The sequence below is a fragment of the Pteropus alecto genome, unplaced genomic scaffold (assembly GCF_000325575.1).
Source record: "Pteropus alecto unplaced genomic scaffold, ASM32557v1 scaffold60, whole genome shotgun sequence".
NCBI lineage: Eukaryota > Metazoa > Chordata > Mammalia > Chiroptera > Pteropodidae > Pteropus > Pteropus alecto.
In genome coordinates, this window is record NW_006430726.1 from 2,542,019 (window position 1) to 2,562,448 (window position 20,430).

The 20,430-nt window shown below is 50.7% G+C and overlaps 3 protein-coding genes and 1 long non-coding RNA gene across 9 annotated transcripts in view; 2 read left to right on the top strand and 2 right to left on the bottom strand.

The window, feature by feature from the left end:
• The window catches only part of DET1 (DET1, COP1 ubiquitin ligase partner), a 51,531-nt gene extending 39,684 nt beyond the window's left edge, over positions 1-11,847 (bottom strand). Inside the window, exons 1-2 of the mRNA XM_015594165.2 lie at positions 11,712-11,847; positions 7,942-8,027 (exon numbers count right to left, since the gene is read on the bottom strand). The gene's annotated coding sequence lies outside the window, so the exon portion shown is untranslated. The remainder of the gene's footprint in view (positions 1-7,941; positions 8,028-11,711) is intronic.
• Positions 4,287-12,356, top strand: AEN (apoptosis enhancing nuclease). 4 transcript variants are annotated; one of them, XM_025049727.1, is made up of 5 exons: positions 4,303-4,401; positions 5,318-5,419; positions 6,543-7,164; positions 9,565-9,765; positions 10,319-12,356. In XM_025049727.1, exons 3-5 carry the CDS (start codon positions 6,607-6,609, stop codon positions 10,553-10,555), a joined length of 996 nt encoding a protein of 331 aa, XP_024905495.1. In that variant the 5' UTR covers positions 4,303-4,401; positions 5,318-5,419; positions 6,543-6,606; the 3' UTR covers positions 10,556-12,356. The 4 variants fall into 4 exon arrangements, with proteins under 4 accessions (XP_006905318.1, XP_024905495.1, XP_015449664.1 ...); XM_006905256.3 differs by lacking the exon at positions 5,318-5,419 and having other exon boundaries at positions 4,287-4,401; XM_015594168.2 differs by lacking the exons at positions 4,303-4,401; positions 5,318-5,419 and adding an exon at positions 4,435-4,793.
• Positions 12,193-20,430, bottom strand: part of LOC112483110 — an 11,764-nt gene continuing 3,526 nt past the window's right edge. The window contains exon 2 of the long non-coding RNA XR_003047519.1: positions 12,193-16,307. This is a non-coding gene — a long non-coding RNA (uncharacterized LOC112483110). The remainder of the gene's footprint in view (positions 16,308-20,430) is intronic.
• The window catches only part of ISG20 (interferon stimulated exonuclease gene 20), an 11,335-nt gene continuing 7,290 nt past the window's right edge, over positions 16,386-20,430 (top strand). Inside the window, exons 1-2 of one of the 3 annotated variants that reach the window (XM_025049741.1) lie at positions 16,386-16,671; positions 16,948-17,113. In XM_025049741.1, the coding sequence (XP_024905509.1) occupies positions 16,538-16,671; positions 16,948-17,113 (300 nt within the window). In that variant the 5' untranslated portion in view covers positions 16,386-16,537. Of the gene's footprint in view, positions 16,672-16,947; positions 17,203-20,430 lie in introns of all 3 variants that reach the window. The other 2 variants (XM_015593341.2, XM_025049743.1) reach the window with 2 other exon arrangements.

Here is a 20,430-nt window from a genome sequence, read left to right on the forward strand (position 1 = left end):
AGTGTCTGTTCAGGTCCTCTGCCCATTTTTTGATTGGATCATTTGTTGTCGTCGTTGTTGTTGTTGTTGTTGTTGTTGTTATTGAGACAAATGAGTTCTTTGTATATTTTGGATATTAGGTCCTTATTGGAGGTGTTGCTTGCAAATATATTTTCCCATTCGGATAGTTGTCTCTTTACCTTGGTTGATGGTTTCCTTTGCTGTACTAAACTTTTTAGTTTGATGTAGTCCCATTTGTTTATTTTTTTCTTTTGTTTCCCGGTTTTTAGCACTTTTATCTGGTTCCCTGGAAGTGTAAGGCGGCAGCGCCCTCTGGTGGATTACTTAAGTAGCTGCGCTTTAGCGGTGATTCCCGTCTTGGCTGCAAACTAGCCACCCAGTGAGTTTTAAAAATCTCGTTCAGGCCCCGCCTCAAACCAGCTAAATCAGAATCTTGGGGTATGACCCAAGCTTCGTATTTTTTAACTCTCCTCAGGCGATTTCAATGTTCAGCTGTGACGGAGTCACCGATTTTAGTATTAATTTTATGTGTGAAGAAACAAGTCTAGAATAGAAAACGTATCAGTGGAAAATAAAATTCCCCAGGATCAAAACCCTCCAATTATCCATTAAAAAATCAGTCATGTGACGCTTAATCTGGATGGGTCTAAGAACACTGGAAATTCTCAGTCGAGGGAAGGTACCATAAATATCTTGGGGACCGGCTGTGTCCAGGTAGGTCCAAAGTCACTGTTGGATCAAGAATGCCGACAGAGAGGGAATCAGCTTTAATAAAATGAATGAACTATTTGCATTTGGCTCCCAGAGTTCTGTCAGCTCCATCCCCTCTAAACAAGGAATCTGAAACTTGAGCATACATCTAGAAAGCTTTCCGTCAATCAGCTCCTTCAAACAGAAAGTTGGACCCCACCCCCTGAATTTCTGAGTTAGTAGGTCCAACCCATTCCCCAGTGATGTCTAGGCTGCTGTTCTGGGACCAGGCTTAAAAAAATCACTGCTCTAAAAAATAACCAGATTGACACCCCACTTCACATCTGCACCTGGTCCAGCAGTCCTTAAAGCAGGTATGCAAGGCCAGCAGAATGGCGCTTTGACTGTGGCAATAATGATGAGTAAGTGCAAAACAGATCAAGTCCAATGTCTCAGATGCACCCGGACTGATCAGGTGGAGGGGCAGCGGGTGGGGTCCATAGGGGCAGGGCTTGGGTTATAGGCTTTGTCCCACCAAGCTCCAGCTCAAAGGGGTTCTGTACAAGCCCTAGTCATTGAGAAAGCAGGGGGTACGTTCACCCCAGAAGTGGGAGTGTAAAGTCCCTAAAGTTTGCTTGAAGACACTGCCATCCACAGCCAAGAGGCCACTATTGTGCCATCCATATTGCATACCTGGGGACCTTTAACTTTTTTTTCTTGATGATATTTTTTATCATAATCCCATTAGTCTAAGTGATATATTTTAAATATCATCTTTTTAAAAAGTGCCTTTAAATGAATGCAATAGAGCTTAAATATCAAAGCAATTTGATACCTACATTATCCATTTTAAAAGTGCATGAGAAAACTCTTATTACAATGTTGAATTTCCCCTGAACCCTGTGTTCCTGGAACGAGTGATGGTTAGGAAATCTCTCCTACCCCTTTGTGTTCTGGAAATGTCTTACTGCAAAGAAATACCCTGCCCCACGTGACTGAGATTAGACGCATGGATTCCTGCCTGTGACAAGGCATGGCACAGACCTTCCAAATTCTCACTCTCTGTCTCATCGGTGATGAGCCGAACTGCTGGGTGCAGTGACCAACTGGGACACAATGCTTGTTAACCAAACTTTGGTTAAGTTTTTCTTCTTCCCCTGGGTTCCTGAACTAGGGCCACCCTCGGCCAGAGCCCATTGACAATCCTTCCAGAGAACAGCCTGGCCTGAGGGTGAAACAATCTCTAATCTACTATCAGATCTACTATCAGATCTACTATCCGGATACTGGATCAGATCCCTCCTGTTCATCTCACCTCCCCAGATCCTGTTCTTTCTAGTTTTGGTGGCTCCTCCACGTAAAAGAAAACTTTTTCTGCTTATCCGTTAGGAGCTGGCTGATGTTATGGTCAGAGCATTCTCCCTGTCGCAGTAATTCTCTGCTCCCCTCTCCTCTTTAATGCTCCCTTCCCCAATAATCCTTTCAAATAAAGTCTCTCCTTACTAAATCCAGATTTGCGTTTTATTTCTATATTGTACACAACATTCTTTTTTTTCTTCTTGAACTTATATTTCCATTCTACTTCTGCTACAGAGTTTAGTCCTAGCATAATATATTTTCAAGCCTGGCAATATTTTCTGGCACGCCCAATGTGTCACAAAATTATGTATATAAATTTGAACTTGTTAACTCTAACCGTGACCGGTAAGGTTCTAAGTGTTCACTGTTTTCCTTCCAACTGAAATAATTGTTGCAATTATTTGTAGTTACATTTGATCACATAACAAATACTGTATATAGCATTTCATTATATGAGCAATAATCTTTAACCATAAAAAGTAAATTTTCATTAGGAATGCCATTGAAAGTATATCTTAAGAAGATAGATCGAGCCAGTTATTTTCCCATTAAGTTTATAAATCCAGGGATGAATATTACTTGTTGCAATGATGAGAAAGAGTGGACTTTCTATTTTGTTCTTATTAACATAAGCACCAATGAAACATTGCTCACAGAAAAAGCAGATAGAAGTGGAAGGAGGTTTATTCTGGCTGTATCTCTCCGTTCTTTTAATTTCTGATAATTGTCTAGCCTCAAAAAATATTTTAATGGCCTATTAGCTGACAATATGATTAACACCTCCTTGGATTGTAGTGAAAGCAACGAATCAGAAACCACCTGCCTTGTAGAAACATTCTTATAGACGGGTCCTCAATAAAAAGCCATATTTAGAACTGCCTTATGTTTTTTCCTCCCTGGAGACTATTTTTATTTCCCAGGGAGACGCAGCGGAGCAGGCTTCAGAATGCGGGGAGGGGGACTTTCCTTTGGAAAGTGAGAGATGGCTGGTTATGAAAGGGGAGAAGGAAGCGGAACCCCAAGGGCTCCAGGCATGCTTTCGGGTCCCGTCCCCTGGGATTTGAGGATTGGGATACTGACTCTCTTAAAACTGTCCTTGCCCCCAGAGGTACCTCTCACAAAGCCTCCATGTCTGGAGACAGTTGCTCAGCATCTCTGTCCTGTCAATGTTGCTTCCTGTGAAGCTCTGAACTCTGTCCCTCGTTCTTCATCGTCTCTACCACTCCGACCACCAGGATCTTCCCTTGCCTGGATGTTCACAGTCATCCCCCAACCCCTCTTTCTCCAGGCCTAATCCATTCCTCTCTACACTGCGGCCAGAGTGAGTTTCTCCAAATTGCTAGTGAACCAGTTCTGGCTTAAACTCCTCCCAGCTCCCCAAAGCCTTCAAAAAGAGTAGGTTCCTCAACACATGTATCCCTAGCCTTCTAGCTACCTTTGCGAGGCCATTTCTGCTCGCAACATGGAGCTAGGAGGCATCGGAGTGTTCTGGTAAGGGTCTTCGTTTGGACCCTGGCTGTGTCTCCTTAAGTGTCAAGTTCTTTACCTGTAAACTAGAAATAATAATAGTACATATCTCAGAGGGTTCTTGTGCAGATTAAATGCGTATGTTGCCTGGCACGCAGTTAGCGCTCACAATCAATGTGAACTATTTATTATCGTTCTTATTATTCGCGATGCACCGAATTATCTGTTAATCCTTTCTGTTAGGGCACCATGCGGTGAGCAACTAACTAGTCAGAGGCTGTTCTGGGTCCCAGTGCTCCGCCCATAGTAGGAACGTAATAGTTATGAGGAAAGCATGGCAAAAGGATAAGTGAAAAAAATAGTGCCAAAGGAGCAAACCTGACTTTAAAAAACCTTTCTTTAGTACCCATCATTCATATTACTTTACTGAATCCCCACGACACCCGAGGAGATAGGATTATTAACATTCGGCAAATGTGGGTGTGTACTCTCTAAGTCATTCGGCCTTTGGAGGCACGGACTTCACAGGAGCCCACATCCCGACCCAGGGAGCGGGGTGCATTGGAGACGGGGGAACACATCAGAGCGCGAACCCGGTGAGTGGAGGTTACGCTCCGCTGCGGTCTCTTTAAAATTTCCCGCGGACTCGGCCGGGCAAGCTCACGAGCCACGCCCCTTTCGGAATCCCCGCCCCTCCTGCTGCCGCGCGCCTACCCACAGAGAGCCAGACTCTCCCAGCGAGCCAATCACAAGAGGCCTTAGGCGGGCGCTGCCGTTCAGCGAACCAATAGGCGGGCAGCCGGAGCGGGGCTTGCCCGGGCTTGTGGGAGCTGCCGGCTGCCGGGAAGCCACGTGCGGACAGCGGCGTACGCGCCCCGGCTTCAGGTGATCGCGGGGACCCTAGTGGGAACAGCGGGGGTCGAGCGGGTCCCCGCGCGCGTGTGCGGCCCGGGCCCGCGGCGGGCGACGCCGGAACCTGGCCAACCGGTTCTCCGAGTCGGCGGGTGCGCAGGCCGCGCCGGGCCGCCGCCTGTGCCAAGTCCCCGCCCTGCTCGGGGGTCCGGGGCCCGGCCTGGCGGACGCTTCCGGCCGGCCCCGCGGCGGCCCGTGAATGACCCACGAGGGACCCCGAGCCCCTCCGCGGGCAGCGTCTCGCGGAGCCAGGTCTCCTCAGACTCGGGCGATTGTTAGTTTCCTGGCTTGGGGGTGGGGCCGCACGCTCTTCAAAATGCGGGTTCTCAGGCCGCGTTCCCCAAAATGGCAGTTGAGGTGCGCAGGTAAACCGAGGTCTTCATCGCTTCCGGTAATGAGCTGCTTTGGGCAAGCCCCTAACCTACCTAGTCCAGCTCGCGGTCTAATAGGTCCTTGTTTTATGGTGGAGGGGACGGCGACCCGGTCCCGTTTGTCCAGCTCGTCAGTGCCAGAGCAGGGTCTGGAACTAACTGCCCGCTGCCTCCCTGATCAGCCAGCAGATTGGTAGCCCCGATGCCACAGGCGGTCCGGACTTAGCGGGGCCATTGCTCTGAGGACTACGCTGGGGCGGCCGTTCCCTTAGGCCAGGGCCCCTGCGGGAAGGCCTGGTGGCAGCTGATCCCCAAAGCGTAGGCACCCGGCTGGAGACAGACTTGTGTTTGTCCTTACCATAACAGTAATGTTACAGAGCTCATCTGGGGGCCCGGGGTAGGGGAGGTGTGCCCTCAATAATTGCTGGCTTTGAAGACTGCCCTCCTCTCTTGAAACACCAGGCCACTGAGACCTTTTCTCAGGGAACCTATTTCTGGTTTCTTTGAAACCTTGCCAGCAGGGACAGGAAGGCCACCAACCCTAGACCCTGCCTCCGCTCCTGACCTGCAGGACCCTCAGCCCTCCCAGTGAAGAGAAAGGGCCCTCTTCCCCCACAGAGGTCAGTCTCTGGCTTCTTAGGCCTTGTTGTCCCCAGTGCTGGGCGGAAGCAAACTGAATGAGGTTCAGGATTTGTCAGCTCTAATATGTGACTTGTCAATACGAGAAAGTAGGTTATCATTAAAAACGCTTTTAAAAGGGAGGAGGCTTCTTGGAGAAGGGATGAGCAAGCAAGGGGAGAATGCAGGATGGGTCACTGTGCCTCACCCTGGCCCACGCATCACCAGATGACACATCGCCGCCCCTCTTCCTCCCATTTCTCTTCATCTCTGCTGTTGCTCAGATTCTTATCTTCTCCAGACCTATTCCTACGATGCAGTGGTGATCCAGTCACCCTCTCCCTAAAACTAGGTAGATTCATGGTTCCCAGTTCATCTCTGGATTAAGCCCCCAATTTTACCTCCCTTCAGGAGCAGTTGTATCTCGCTATCCACCCTTCTCCCCCCGCCCTCTTTGCTTTGAAATTAATTGCTGCACCAGGTTCCTTGCCCTCTACAATGATGTGCTTTGCCTCCTGGGCTTTGTGTCTGTGCGGATACCCTTCCCTCTCTGGGCTCCTGCGAGACCTTCCTGAAACCCTTCAAAGTGTCCCCTCCATTGCCAGGACGTCCCTAACCCAGTGATTCTGCCTGTTCCCGTACCTGGCCAAGTGAGTCAGGTGCCTGTCCCTAGTCCCTCGCTCCCATCCTCAGCAAGTTTCTGACTACCCCCCTCTCTCCGCCAAACCAGGAGTTCACTGAGGTCACGGTCACCTCCAGTTCTGCAGTCTCCACAGTCTGGCAGATAGCAGGGACTCTGGGTTTATATCAGCTTTTGTTTCATTAATTGAGCAAGTTATTTAACCTCTATGCCCCAGGCTTTTTTTTTTACCAGTAATATGAGGATAACAGTTTGTTTGGGTTGTTGGGAAGGTTAGTGATTCCATGGAAAGTACTTAGAGCAGTAGTTAGCATACGGTAGGATTTTACGAGTGCAATTATGATTAAAGTAAGTCTTTGACTCAGTCTAGGAGCCTGAAACAAAATACAGGCTCTAGAGCAGGCCAGGCAGGGAGAACCGCAGGAGGGAGGCTGGCCCGGCCCACTCCTCACCCAGCCCCTCTGCCCCGTGTGTTCTCTCTCCAGGTTGCTGCCCCGTTGGAAGATTACCTCCCAGGCCTTCCTTGCCCCGAGTGATGAGCAGATTGGCATGGTACCCCGGGAAGCCCACGAGCCTGCGCAGTGCCTATGCCCTTTGCTGGCCAGCTCGAATGCCAAGGATGTGCTTCGGAGAAAGCACAAGAGAAAGAGCCGACAGCACCAGCGGTTCATGGCCCGGAAGGCCTTACTGCAGGGGCAGGGGCTGCTGAGCACAGCCCCGGACCCAGGGTCCTCCCCACCGCCCATGTCTTCGGAGGCGCCCATGCTCTCGGAAGCACCGTCAGGCCCTCAGGCTGCCAGCAACGGGAGGCAGCGTCCTAGGGCTGGACCTGGAGGTGCCCCATGCAGCAGAAAGCCCACTCCCAGGGTATGCACCGGGCCCCTGCCCAGCAAGTGCGTGGCTATCGACTGTGAGATGGTGGGCACAGGACCCCGAGGGCGGGTGAGTGAGCTGGCCCGCTGCTCCGTGGTGAGTTACCATGGCGACGTCCTCTATGACAAGTACGTCAGGCCTGAGATGCCCATCGTGGACTACCGCACTCGCTGGAGCGGCATCACTCGGCAGCACATGCGCAAGGCCATCCCCTTCCAGGTGGCCCAGAAAGAGGTGAGGGCAGGGTGGGGACCTGTCTGGGTTGGTGTGATGGGCTGCAAAAAGCAGCCCTGGGTTTGAGTCACCACTTTGCCACTGGAAGCAAAGAGACCTTGGGAAAGCTTCTTAACTTCTCCAGTGGGTTCCTTCTCCATGGAAAGGTGAGTAAAAATCCTGACCTACCTGCAATATGAGAATCGCCGGGGAGTCACACATGATCATGTTTGTGGATAGGCTGTGCGAACTGCAAGGTGTGACACAGCTTACATTTTACATTTTCTTTTCTGTTATAAAAGTATTAGATATCTGTATAAAATTTGTAAGGCCCAAAGTGCTATCACCTTCAGGTGTGAATGTTTTAGTATATTTCCTTATGTTAGTTTTTCAATGCTTTGAAGAAAATTAATTAGTGGTTAGGACCACACTAACATATCAGAAATTCCCAAACGTGCTTGAGCCTAAGAAACACCTAAAAAAAACCAAAACAATACCTAAAGCCTTATTAACAATCTTGGTCCTTGTACCCAGATCCTTCTGTGAAAATTCTGATCCCTTAGGTCTCTAGGCCTGGAGAGGGCGCTGCTGAGCACTTGCCAAAAAATCCTCACACTGCAAACTTATAGAAACTTCAGAGTTTCAGGAGAAATGGGGTTAGAGACGCAACACCCAAAAAATGTCATCAGTGACACCCTAAAAATAAAAGTATGGAAACCTAATAGCAAGGGTAGCACAGTTCTGCACAATTAAATGGTTAAGAAATGTATAAATATACCAATACGGATGGCACTTTACCTTGAAAAGGACCTGCAGTTTCTTTGCAGAGGTGGATGTCAGAAGGGTTGCAGCTTGCGTTACGGTGGAGTGGTCAAAGGAGTTACCTGAAATCAGACAGAAAGCGGGGATGCCAGCTGTGAGCTCTGGCTACTCGCACAGGTGAGCGAAGCTCACTGTAAGTGTGTGAGGGGTGTGCCTTTTGTGCGTCCCCATGTGGCTCAGTTCAGCTGGGTGCAGTTTCCTACTTTCACTTAATCAAGGGCAAGATCAAGTGCTATTCTCAAGTGATGTTCTAATATATCAGTCATGGAACATTTTGCATTTTCAAAACAAGGATTATAGCAGAACTACTCGATGTTTCTGGGTCATTGGGGCTAGGGAAATTTGGGAAATACTGGTACACAGCATTATATATCCTCCTTTTTCACCTAAGATAGGGCCTAAGCATATTTTTCAAAAGATCTGAAGGTTATTTATCAAGCAGGCTGATCAGGAATAGAAGCAACAGAAAGGGAGGCCTGTGGCGAGTTCTCAGCTTCCCACTACTGACTTCAGCCTGGGTGGTGGTGCTCCCAAGAGCAGAAGCACTTTCTGTCTGCCCGGACTCTGAGCCAGTGCGAGTGTGCTTGATCCATTCCCACTGAATGGCTGGAGGGCTGTGGGGAGAGTCTAGAACAGTGTCATTGCCCTACCACTAAAGTCTAAATGTGCCTCATCCACCTGCTGTGAGAGCCCACTTTAGCAAGAGACCATACGTTGCCAGCAGAGGCAGGCCATGGGATGCCAGTGGCTGGTGATAAACCCTCCACCCCCCAGCAAAGGGGGCTGGAGGGTTTGCAGGCCTCTGGCCATAGACATGGCCTCCCTGGGACCTAAGGAGTGTAGAAGACAGGGGAGAGAGGTACACATCATGCAGATGGTCAGAGCTGGGCAAGGCAGCAGGTTTAGAGGGTGAGAAGTAGAGCCTATGTGGCGGAGAGGCAGAGACGGGATCCTGAAGATGAGGACTGTGTATGGTGCTGAATATGGTGTGTCTCCAGGGCCAGGCATGGCTCTGGACTTCACCCAGGATCACCTCCTGTGTGCTGAGTTTTCACTGAGCATCACCAGTGAAGTCAAACACAGTCCCTGCGTGTTTACAGTGAGCTGACGGTGGGAGTGGGTAGACTGTGCCAGAGCTAAATGTGTACTCAGAAAGTGCGATGAATCCCCTGTAGGAGATGTCGATGGGGGAGGCATGGGGCGGCCTCCTGACGTGTGAGCTGAGACCTTCTGTGAGAGGAGCCAGGTGTGGGAGGGGCGGGAGGGTTGGGGAAGTCTTCAGGCTGAGAGAAGCGTGTGCAGCAGGTGAGAGTTGCTCGTATGGAAGAACTAGAAGACTTGCCCCTGAAAATCTTGAATGCTCATGACTAGCCACGGAGCGTTGGCAACATTCCAATTTACAGGTCCGGAGAGCTGAAGTGCACCCCAGCTTCTCTTCAGTAGTACGTCGAAGGGTCTGGGTTGAAACTTGGGCAGCCTGGTTGACTGGAGCTCACAGCCCCCCGTCTCCATTCTGCCTTCCTCCAGAGCGACCTGTGCACCCACTGATCTTGTGCCAGGCTGACAGGGGCCCTTCCTGACTCCTTTCTTGGCTCACAGATCCTCAAACTCCTGAAGGGCAAGGTGGTGGTGGGGCACGCCCTGCACAACGACTTCCAGGCCCTCAAGTACGTCCACCCGCGGAGCCAGACCCGGGACACCACTTACGTGCCCAACCTCCTCAGCCAGCCCGGCCTCCACACCCGGACCCGTGTGTCTCTTAAGGACCTGGCCCTGCAGCTGTTGCACAAGAAGATCCAGGTGCGGGAGCGGGAAGGTCTGGCCCCTGTGCCAATCACGCCACGGACAGGGCTGTGGGGCGGTGCCTCCAGCTCCTTGTCATCCCTCCTAACCCAGCGCGGGTCCTGGGGACCTTAGTAAAGCACAGGCCTCCTCACCTACGTGCAGCCCTGGGTGCTTCTCTCCAGCATCCTTCCCCTGTGTATGCATCTGTCCAGGCTGATCCCCCACCCAGTTCCAGGCTCTGTCTGCATTTGCATCTAGAAGTCCATCTCCTACAATGAGATGGATCCTTCAGTCAGGGGCAGCTGCTAACTCCTGCCCCTACTGTGCTTCACGTTCATCTGTTCTTCAGGCCTTTGTTCTACAGTTGAAGAAACAGCTCAAAGAAGCTGGATGGTGTGTGCTGCAGCTGGGATTTCAGCACCTTTCTGTCTGACCAAAACCCACACCCTTCTCACTGCACCATGCCCGACTGCCCTGTTCGGAGAGTGCATGGTGTTGGGCGTGCACAGAGCCGGGTGACAGGCCTCTGTCCAGGATTGTGGGCACTGACGTGGGCTCTCGTCCGCAGGTGGGCCAGCACGGGCACTCGTCAGTGGAAGATGCCATGACAGCCATGGAGCTGTACCGGCTGGTGGAGGTGCAGTGGGAACAGCAGGAGGCCAGCAGCCTCTGGACCCACCCTGAGGACAAAGAGCCTGACAGCAGCACGGACGTGGAGCAGTATATGGAGGACCAGTACTGGCCTGAGGACCTGGCCCAGGGCACCAGTGGAGGCACAGGGGAGGCACAGGACGGGAGGGCGTGAGGGAGGAGAAGTTTGCTGGTGGCCTCCCGGTGTGGGGAGTGGGGCGGGAAAAGCACCTCATCTGGGCAGGGCAGGGTGCAGCCAGCTTCCTCCAGGGTCCAAGGAGTTGGGATTATCCCTCTTGACCCTTGTGTGTGCCCATGGCACAGCCCTCTCCTGTCCTGGACTGTTGGTCCCCCTACCCTGTGGTTTAGCTAATGGCACTTTACAGACACCATAAAAATGTCAGGTGGAGTATGTACTAGGGCCCCTGCAGGAGTAGGGTGTGTGCCAAGACTGTCCCAGGCTGTCAGCTTCCCTACCCCCAAGCTGTGCTATCTAAAGGGATAATGTCTCCTTGGGAGGGTGGGGCTGTTCTTCCAGACTCGGTGACTTGGGGTCAAGGCCTCTTCCTGTTCCACCACCTACCTCTTCCTCCAGAGTTATGTCAGGTGCAGAGTAAACATGCCCTGAAGCTTTAGCGCTAAGGCCACTCAGGAGACCAGTCTCCCTTTCTCTCCAAATGGAACTCTGGCAGCAGCCCTCGAGGGAACTGTGCCAGGCTCCGATGGCACAGCAGAGCCCACAGGCTCCTGGGGAACTGCCCCTCTGCTTGGCACTGGGAGCACCAAGCACTGTTCCAGGAGGGAAAGTGCATAAGATTTGGGTGGAGACTAGCATATGTATTTTGACCCAAATCAAGCATTTCTCCTGCCTACTCAGCACTAGGTTCTCTTAAGCAAAAGCCTGAGAAACGAGGCAGCAATTTGAATTCTGGAACTCCTGTGCAGAATGGCACCCAAGGGACTTTTATTAAGAGCAAGGCCACCAGTCTGTAGGGGAGTGGAGTCTGCATGTCTGCTGGGGCTGGGGCAGGGCAGCTATGCAGTGTACCCACCCTCGGGCCAGTCCCCCCTCAGACACTTTGATAATCACTGTGGTGGTTGGATTTCCTCCCAAATTTTTAAAAATGGTCTCGGGATTTCATCCCTCATCCCTCCTTCCCTGTTTCCTAAGGTGCAGTTTTAGGGTGTTAGGGTAACGAAGAGACCTCATATAGACCTTTGAGCCCCGTCGTTGCTTGTCACATAATAGCTTTGAGACCTTAAGCAAGTATGTGACTTCACTCTTGAGCCTGTTCCCTCATCTATAAAATGGGGAAAATAATATGACCTACCTCATAGGGACGTCGAGAGGACGAAATGCTAGCACTCAGCACGCCCGGCACACAGCGCCCTGTTCCGCTTGAGCTGCTGTTTTCCCTGAAGGATTAGTTGCAGCCTCTTCAGGGTCACACCTGGTCGAGGGGCTTCGGCCCAGACAGAACTGTCCTTGCTTGGCTGTTCCAGCAGGTGGGACACTGGGCCAGGGTGAGGACACAGCGTGGAGGTTCAGGGCTCACATCTTTCTCACCACTCTCTACCGCTGTGTGACCCGTGTGTACTCTGCATCCCTCTGATGTGTGCGGGAGGTGACTGTTTTTTCATGTCTGTCAGAGAAACAGCAGGGCCAAGAAGGAAGAAACACTACTGAAACCACACTACTTCCAACCGGGGCCGCAGATCGTTCGGTCAGCAGCTTTCCCCGTCCACTGAGCAAGGAGCTGGCTGAGTCACTGACCACTGCTGGCCTGGCTCCAGGACTTTGTTCTGGGTTCCTTAAGAGTTCATAGCTGATGCCAAACTCACAGCTGAGCAGTAGCTTCAATTCTTTTGTCTGCGAGTTGAAGGAAGATGGAGCTGTTACCAGTGTTCCAGAAATGTCCTGGGTATTAAATCAGCATTGTTGTAAGACTGTTCTAGAATAAAACTTAATTGGAAAAGTTGGTGAAGTGGCCCTTTTTGTAAATCCTCAAGCCAGGGTGGGAGGGTGGCTTGGTGGAGGGATTGGGGACGCTGGGACACAGTCTTGCTGGGTGCTTTGGCCTTTGAGGTGTGCAGCTTTCAAGAGGACACTTTGGGAGGTGGCAAGAAACTAGAGTACAGAATTTGTACAGTTTAAGATTTTTTAACTGCCCTATTATAGAGAGCACAAGTTTATTTAACTTGTTTTTCTCTGAATCTATGGACTCTCATCTTCAAATTTTTTTAGTTTTAATTGTTGCAAAATACACACCATAAAATTTCTCATCTTTACCATTTTTAAGTGCAGAGTTTGGTGCTGTTCAGTACATTCACACTGATCTCCAGAACTTTTTCATCTTGCAAAACTGAAACTCTATACCCATTTAACACTAACTCCCCATTCCCTCCTCCCCATAGCCCCTGGCAACCACCATTCTACTTTCTATTTCCGTGAATTTGACTAGATGCCTCAGATAAATGGAATCCTACAATATTTGTCTTTCTGTGACTGGCCTATGTCACTAAGCATGATGTCATCACAGTTCATCCATGTTGTACGTTTCACAATTTCCTTTTTAAGCCGGAATAATTCATCTGGGTGTATATGCCACGTTAGGTTTATCCATTCGTCCCTGGATGGAGAGCTGGGTTGCTCCCACTCTTGGTTATTGTGAATAATGCTGCTATGAACATTGGTGTGCAAATATCTCTTTTGGGTAAGTCCCCCTTTACTCATGGCTTCATTTACCCTCAGTCAACTGCAATCCGAAATTAAATAGAAAATTCCAGAAATAAATGTTTTAAATTGCGTACCATTTTGAGTAGCGTGATGAAATTGCTGTCCTGCTCCATCCCACCCAGCACGTGAATTATCTCCGTCCAACGTCACCCTGTCGATGCCCCCTGCCCCATTAGTCATGCAGTGCTCCTCTCAGTTACCAGATCAACTGCCACAGAACCACCATGCTTATGATCAAATAACTCATTAATGACCCCAAAGCACAAGAGTAGTGATGCTGGCAATTTGAATATGCTGAAGAGAAGCCATAAAGTGCCTCCTTTCAGTGAAAAGGTAAAAGTTCTCGACCTAATAGGGAAAGGAAAATAATTGCATACTGAGTCTGTTAACTTCTATGATAAGTACAAATCAAATCCTCCATCTGTGAAATTGTGAAGAAGAAAAAAGAAATGCTAGTATGTATACCTGTCACACCTCAAACTGCAAGAGTTAAGGGCACAGTGTGTGATAGTGCTAATTAAGATGGGAAAGACATTAAACTTGTGGGCAGGAGACATGAGAGTGTGTTTCGATTGATGGCCCTGTGTTGTGCCAGAAAGCATTGAGCCTATAGGAAGACTTCAGCAAGGGACCCCGAGACAAGTGACACTAAGCCAATTTACTGCAAGTAAGGGATGGTTACATAGATTCAGGAACAGGTTTGGACGGAAAAATATAAAAATTACTAGAGGCACCGTGTCTGCCAAAGATTGGTGATGTTGACCATCTTTGCATGGTTATTTGGTACATGTTTTAAACTCATTCTTTTTCTATGTCTGTTTTTAAAATGTATTCCATTAGCACAGTTCAACGTGAATTAAGCTGAACCACGTGAAGTTGCTGACATTCGACTATTTGAGATGGTTCCAACCTGTCATATATAATTTAAAAATTCACGTACACATTTGAGGAGTATGTGCCCAGCTGAGGTTGGACACAGCTGAGCTGGACTTCAAAGGGCCAGTGCTTATAGGGGAGGTCTCAAACCTGCTGCTATGAGTCCTACACTTGGCCTGTGCTCTGTGCCTGGTGCTGCACATTCAAAGAAGGCCACACGGTAGCAGCCCTCATACGTACTACTGTCACAAGAGGTAGGCCAACTGTGACAGGATACGTGTCTTGTAAGGCAGAGAGGTTTGCCCTGAGTGGCTCACTTTGCAGCTGTCACCTGACCCAATGAGATTTGTGGGCTCGGTCTGGCCAATGGCTGGGGTCAGGGTTTCCTTCCTAGGCTCTGCTACTCACCAGTGCCTGTGTTCCACCTCAACGCACATAATATATTTGAAAAAGTTCAACATGACCCAGGCAGGGTTCTTGGTGCTGAGTGTTCCACAGCAAACCAAACGAGTGGGAGGGAAAATAGTAAGTGAACACATAAAATACATGGTCTTTCAGATGGTGCCAATTCCCGCAGAAGAAACCAGGGGAGGGGGTAGGAGGTGCAGTTTTAATAGAGGCCAGCACAGGGAGCTGTGGATAGATGACCTGGAGGAAGAGCTTTGGTGATGGGACAGCAAGCGCCCTGGCCCTGGGGGAACAGAGAAAGAGCCATGGTGGTGGAAGGAGGTGAGAAGGGGCTGACCTGCATAGCGAGACCACCTGTCTCTTCCAGCTGAAGGCAGAGACCTGATTCTACTCCTCTAGCCCTAAGGCCCAGAACTCAGTGAATATGAATTAAGAAATGACCCAATCGTTCCAAAGGAGGCAGGGAAGACCTGTGATGGTTTGAGAGGGGTCACCATGTGAATACACAAAGGCCTTGAATTTAGGTTTAAACTTGAAAGATCGGTTGGATAGTGGTCCAGGATGAGAGCAGAAAGGCCCGTGGGACAGATCAAAAGAGGGTCTTGGAAACTGCACAGGAAGTGAGGTTAGGTTTCTTTTTTTCTTTTGACAACAGGAAATCATGATATGTTCTTGAACAAAGAGCTGTGACAAACAGTGCAAGAGGTTAGATTGTGGGAGATGCAATCTGTTAGGATTTGAAGGACAGTTGAGGGCAGGGCAGGCAGATGGAGGCGGAAGACCGAGCAGACTGCCGCAGGTGAGGACTGGGTCGGGGACACGGAGCAAAGGAGGAAAACAGGGAGGACTTAAAGATGCTGATTAGGAGCCCCCTGCAGGGCAGGCTCAGGACCCGTGGGGACAAGAATTGGAGGGGTGGGACGTGTCCTGTCTGAGACTGAGGAGGCAAGTGGGGTGAGGGGGCGATGTGCAGTGGGGAGGGACGCCGACATGTGTGGATCACCAGAGTGTGTGTGGAGTCCACACTCCAAGTGAAGAGTCAGGGGGTCAGTTTTTCAACGCGTGTTCACGTAAAGGGAATTTTGCTTCATCTCCCCCTAAATCAGGGTAACAATCGTTTATGCATTTGAGAAACATTAAGTTCCCAAAGAGTCTGAATTCAAGCAAAAGTTGCTCATTCAGGGATGGGAACCAAAAATAATCTCAGACCTCAAATTTGAACCAACTGAACAGCAAACAGGGACAATGCCTTATGGTTTAGCTGGTTTTATTTTTGAGGTCTGTTAAATTTGGATGTCTCATGGTGAAAACACCATGGACCCGGGAAAATTTCTTTCCAAGCCACAAATTTTTGTGACCACGGGGGGCAATCAGATCCGACGGCTCAGTGCTTATTCTGTATGAATCTGGCCTAGGAGGCAAGATGGGGGGCTCTCAGCTCATGGTTGAATCTTACCATAGTATTTGATGGACCATTTTCTCACTGAAAGCAGATCCTGTTTTTGCCCTAGTTGTAACTCACTCATTTATTCAACAAAGACTGAGTGCTCCCTATGCGCCAGGCACCATTCTAAGAGGTCAAAGTTCCAGAAAGGGGGAGAGTAACCAATAGGAAATATGGCCAGCCTGGGGGCTCCCTCCAGGCCTGCTTCTCCTTGTCCCGAAACAATGGCAGCCCAGCTGGAGGCAGAGACCGTCGAGGACAGACAGGTGGCCATTTCTGAGGCACCTTGAACCAATGGAGGCTGTAAGGGCCCCCTCGCTGCTTCTCTGCTCTTCCCAGTTAATATCCTCGACGTCCACAAGGCCAGCTCCTCCTGCGCCATAAAACCTCACAGAGCATGAGGTTGGTAGCGGCCCAGACGCTGCAGGACATTTCCCGGCTCCAATCCCAAAGATGTTTATTCTGTGGGCGGAGGGTGAGGAAGGAAAGAAAGATGTTGCAATCCACGCCCTCCACGTCAGCAGCGTCATCTGAGCGATTAGGGGGAGGACAAGGGCAGAGGCGGGACAGCCAGACATGCTGCCTTGTTAGTCCAGTCTCAAGCCACCAAGCTTCCCCACATCTGCCGGCAGTACAAGGAGACAAAGCAGCCAGCCCACGTGCCAGACTTCTGCCCCCGACCTCACTCGAAAATGAACCTGAAACTGAAACAGAGTCAGGATTCCTGGCTTGAAGTCCTAGATGAGTCATTGCTAAGAGGAACTGCAGTAGCTGAAAAGTGGCACCAGAGAGGCAGGCGTGAACCAGAGGCACAGGAGGCAGGCAGGTGAGGGTAGGAACTGGGATGGCGGGTTCGATGCGTGCCTCCAGGGTGGCGGGCCAGGGCAGATGGCCTCCTGGTCCTGAGGCTGCCAGGCAGGACCAGAGGTCCTGGGACTGCCAGGCTGGGAAGGCTGACATGGTGGCAAGAGGCCAACTTCCCTTTGCCAGGTGGCATTTGTGATAAAGGGCAGGGGAGAGGGTACTGGCTGGGTGGTGGCTGAGGACGACTGGGGCCTTGGTTGGCCCCTGAGTGATGCGTTTCCTGCTACCTGCTCTCCAGCACATCTGAGGGTACCAGAGAAGCATGGCAAGTAACATGGAGGTGGTGGCCATGGACTGCGAGATGGTGGGGCTGGGGCCCTTTAGCATCGAGAGCGGCTTGGCCCGTTGCAGCCTCGTGGACTACCACGGCGCTGTGCTCTATGACAAGTTCATCCGGCCTGAAGGTGAGATCACCAATTACAGAACCCGGGTCAGTGGGATCACACCTTGGCACATGGAGGAGGCCACACCCTTCGCCGTGGCCAGGCTAGAGGTGAGTGAGGGGCCATTTGCCAGCCAGGCCAAGGGGGACTACAGACACCCTCCCCTACACACACACACACACACACACACACATGCACGCACACACACACGCTTCACTGGCAACTTCCCCAGGTGCCAGATCTGTGACCTACGTCCCCAGCGGTGTAAGATTCCTTGCTAACCCTGCGTGGGGAGGACCAGGGTACAGAGAAACCTGTTGTTGTCTCCATTACATCCCTGAGAAGACTTTCTGACATCACAAAGACTCAGATTCACATCCGGGAGCAGCCTTTGGGGCATCTGGTCCCCCTTGCTGGTCCTGTAATAGGGAAACAGAGCCCCACTTGACGTTCTCCACACTGATTTGAGAGCTAGACTCCCTATTCTTTCCTCTATACCAGGCTGCCACTGGTGAGCCCTGTGGGGAAATGAGGGGCAGGTCCTGGGCGGAGGCCTTCACTGGCTGGGTCCCTTGCCAGGGGTCCCTCCGGGTCCTAGAGAACCAGCCAGAGCCCCCTGGGCAGAGGGGAGAGCTTGCTCATGGACCCACAGCAGGCCAGCCATCATTCAAGGTTAGCGTGTGGCCCCGAGTTCCACCCCGCCCACATCTAGCCCTTCAGCTTGTTGTCATATTTTCTTTAGGTTTAACTTTCTGTTTCTCAAATTACCAAATAGAAAGCAAACTCAACCACTCTAAACATGGCCTCTGGGTTAGTCACTTCTGGGAAGGTTTGAAGGGCAAGTGAATGCTTTGGTTTCTAGGCTGGTGGGGCTTGGGGAAGTCCAAGAACAAAGAGAAGTGAGGTTTTTCTCAACTTCCCACACCACATGCATACCCGCGGCAGGCTCCACCGTGAGCGAAAAAGCCACAACAATAGTACTATTGACGAAGTGCTGGCTGGATGCTCCCCTAGCACTCGTGGCCTGCCGGGTGGGTTCTCAGGAGCTAACTCGTGTTTGAATCCAGTTAAGTTACCTTAGGCAAACTATTCAACCTGTCTGGACCCAGTTTCCCCGCCCATAAAATGGGTGATAACAGTACCAGCTTCCTATGATTATTGTGAGGACTGAGAACATGCCTGCAGAGAGAGCCTCTGTGAACACTCAACATTAGCTGCCATGATTGTTCGCCTTGCCAGCCCCGTGTTACAGATGAGGAAACCGAGGCTCGCCTGAGCTGAGTGTATTGGTTCGCTACAGCCACCATAACAAAGTACGGCAAACTAGGTGGCTTAAACAACAGAGGTGTTTGTCTCACAGCCCTGAAGACTAGAAGTCTGAGATCAAGGTGTCAGCAGGCTTGGCTCCACCTGAGGACTGTGAGGTAGAGTCTGTTCCGTGACAATTCCTAGCTTCTGGTGGTTTGCAGGCCATCTCTGGCGTTCCTTGGCTTGTAGAAGCATCACCCCATCTCTGCCTTCATGTTCACATGGGATTCTACCTGTGTGTGTGTCTCTGTACCCAAATTTCCCCTTTCGTATAAGGACACTGGTTATTTAGATTAGGAGGCTCCCCCTACTTCAGTATGACCTCATGCTAACTAATGACATCTGCGAAGATCCTATTTCCAAACAAGTCACATTTTGAGGAACTAGGGGTTAGGATTTCAACAAATGAATTGGGTTGGGAGGGAGACACAATTCAGCCCTTAACACTAAGGAACTTACACACGTTCACATAACAGAATGGGGAAGAGCTGGTTGGGATTCAAAACTTGGGCTCAAAATTTCTAGAGCTGTGTGTGTCCAATAAGATTTCGAAGACTTGTATTTTAAAAAATTATAAGATGCCTCCAATTTTTTATATTGATTACAGGCTGAAATGGTAATATTTTCGATATATTAGGTTCCGTAAAACTTTAAAACTAGTTTAACCTATTGCTTTTTTACCTTTTAAAATGTGGCTGTTAGATGATTTAAAATCACATATGTGGCTCACACAAGTTAGATTTCTATTGGACCGCAGTGCTCTAGAGGTACTAAGAGGATACTGAGGGGCCGTGGGAAGGAGGCGCAGTCCATCACAATGGTTCTGGAAAGACTCCGTGAGGCTGGTGCTATTTGGGAGGGGTGGGAGGAGTCTGTGCTTGCAACTCAGAGAAGTCACTGAAGATTCTTGAGCAAGAGCATGGCAAGATCAAAGCCAGTTTCAAGAAAACTAGACTAGGGCGTGCTGTGGAGGAGAGTGAGGAACAAATGACAATGGGGAGAGGGGTCAGGACCCCTGGGAGCAGCTACGAGGGCCTGAGACCTCAGAGGCAGACGGGACTGGAAAGAAGGAAATGTTAGGAGGGAGGAGACCATAAAGTCGCCAAGAAGAGGAGGAGGGAGGCAAAAAGAAGTGAGTAGGTCTGTTCAGGCGCTGACGGGAGGCCCAGGGACACTGCGAGAAGCTCCCCACGATGAGACCCCACCGAGCATGACCCCACCCCTCCGCTTCCTCCCCAACCTCCCTCCCCATCACAGAGCAGGGAGACAGGAGGCAGCAGAGAAACACTTCTCATGGCCCCAGGCCTGGGCATAGAGGCAATTCCCTGGAAGCCTTTAGCATTGGCCGGGGAGTCAGGACACCCCGGTCCTTGTCCAGCTGCAGAAACACTTCTGTTTCTCAGCTGGAGGTTCTGCCCGGCCCAGTGCTTCTCGTGTGAGGCATGCTGACCGGCCTAGAGTAGGCCCTGGCATTCCGGGAGTGAGGCAGGGATCTGAAGACCACGCAGGTCTTTAGAACCACCTCTGGGCTTCATGCCTCCTGCTCCATCACTTACTGGTCTGTGACCTTTGGCAAGTTATAGACCCTTTCTGAGCCTGTTTCCACACTGGCGAAAGGGGAGTATTGATGCCTCCTCCCTGGTCCCTTGTAGGCTGGATGCAGTGACATGGCTTCCAGCCCTAAGCACAGTGCCTGGTTCACCACTCATGGTCAGTAATGTGCCCATGGAGAGAGAAGGACATAAATCCTCATAATTCTGAATCCCCCCTTTCTGACTCCCGTCAAGTACTGAGGTCTGAGACTCCGGCCCTCGTTTCTGCCAGTTTGTGCCAGTCTCTCCTACCCTGCTCCAGAGAAACTCCCCCAAGCCGGGCTCAAATCGCAGCGGCCTCTCCAGCCCCTATTCTCAGCCTTCCATGGCTCTCCATGGCCTGAGGTCCCCTAGCCCAGCATCCTTGGCCCTCCAAGCCTCAACCTACCCTACCTTTCCTGCCTTCTCTTATAGCTCAGCCATCACCCACCTGAGCTT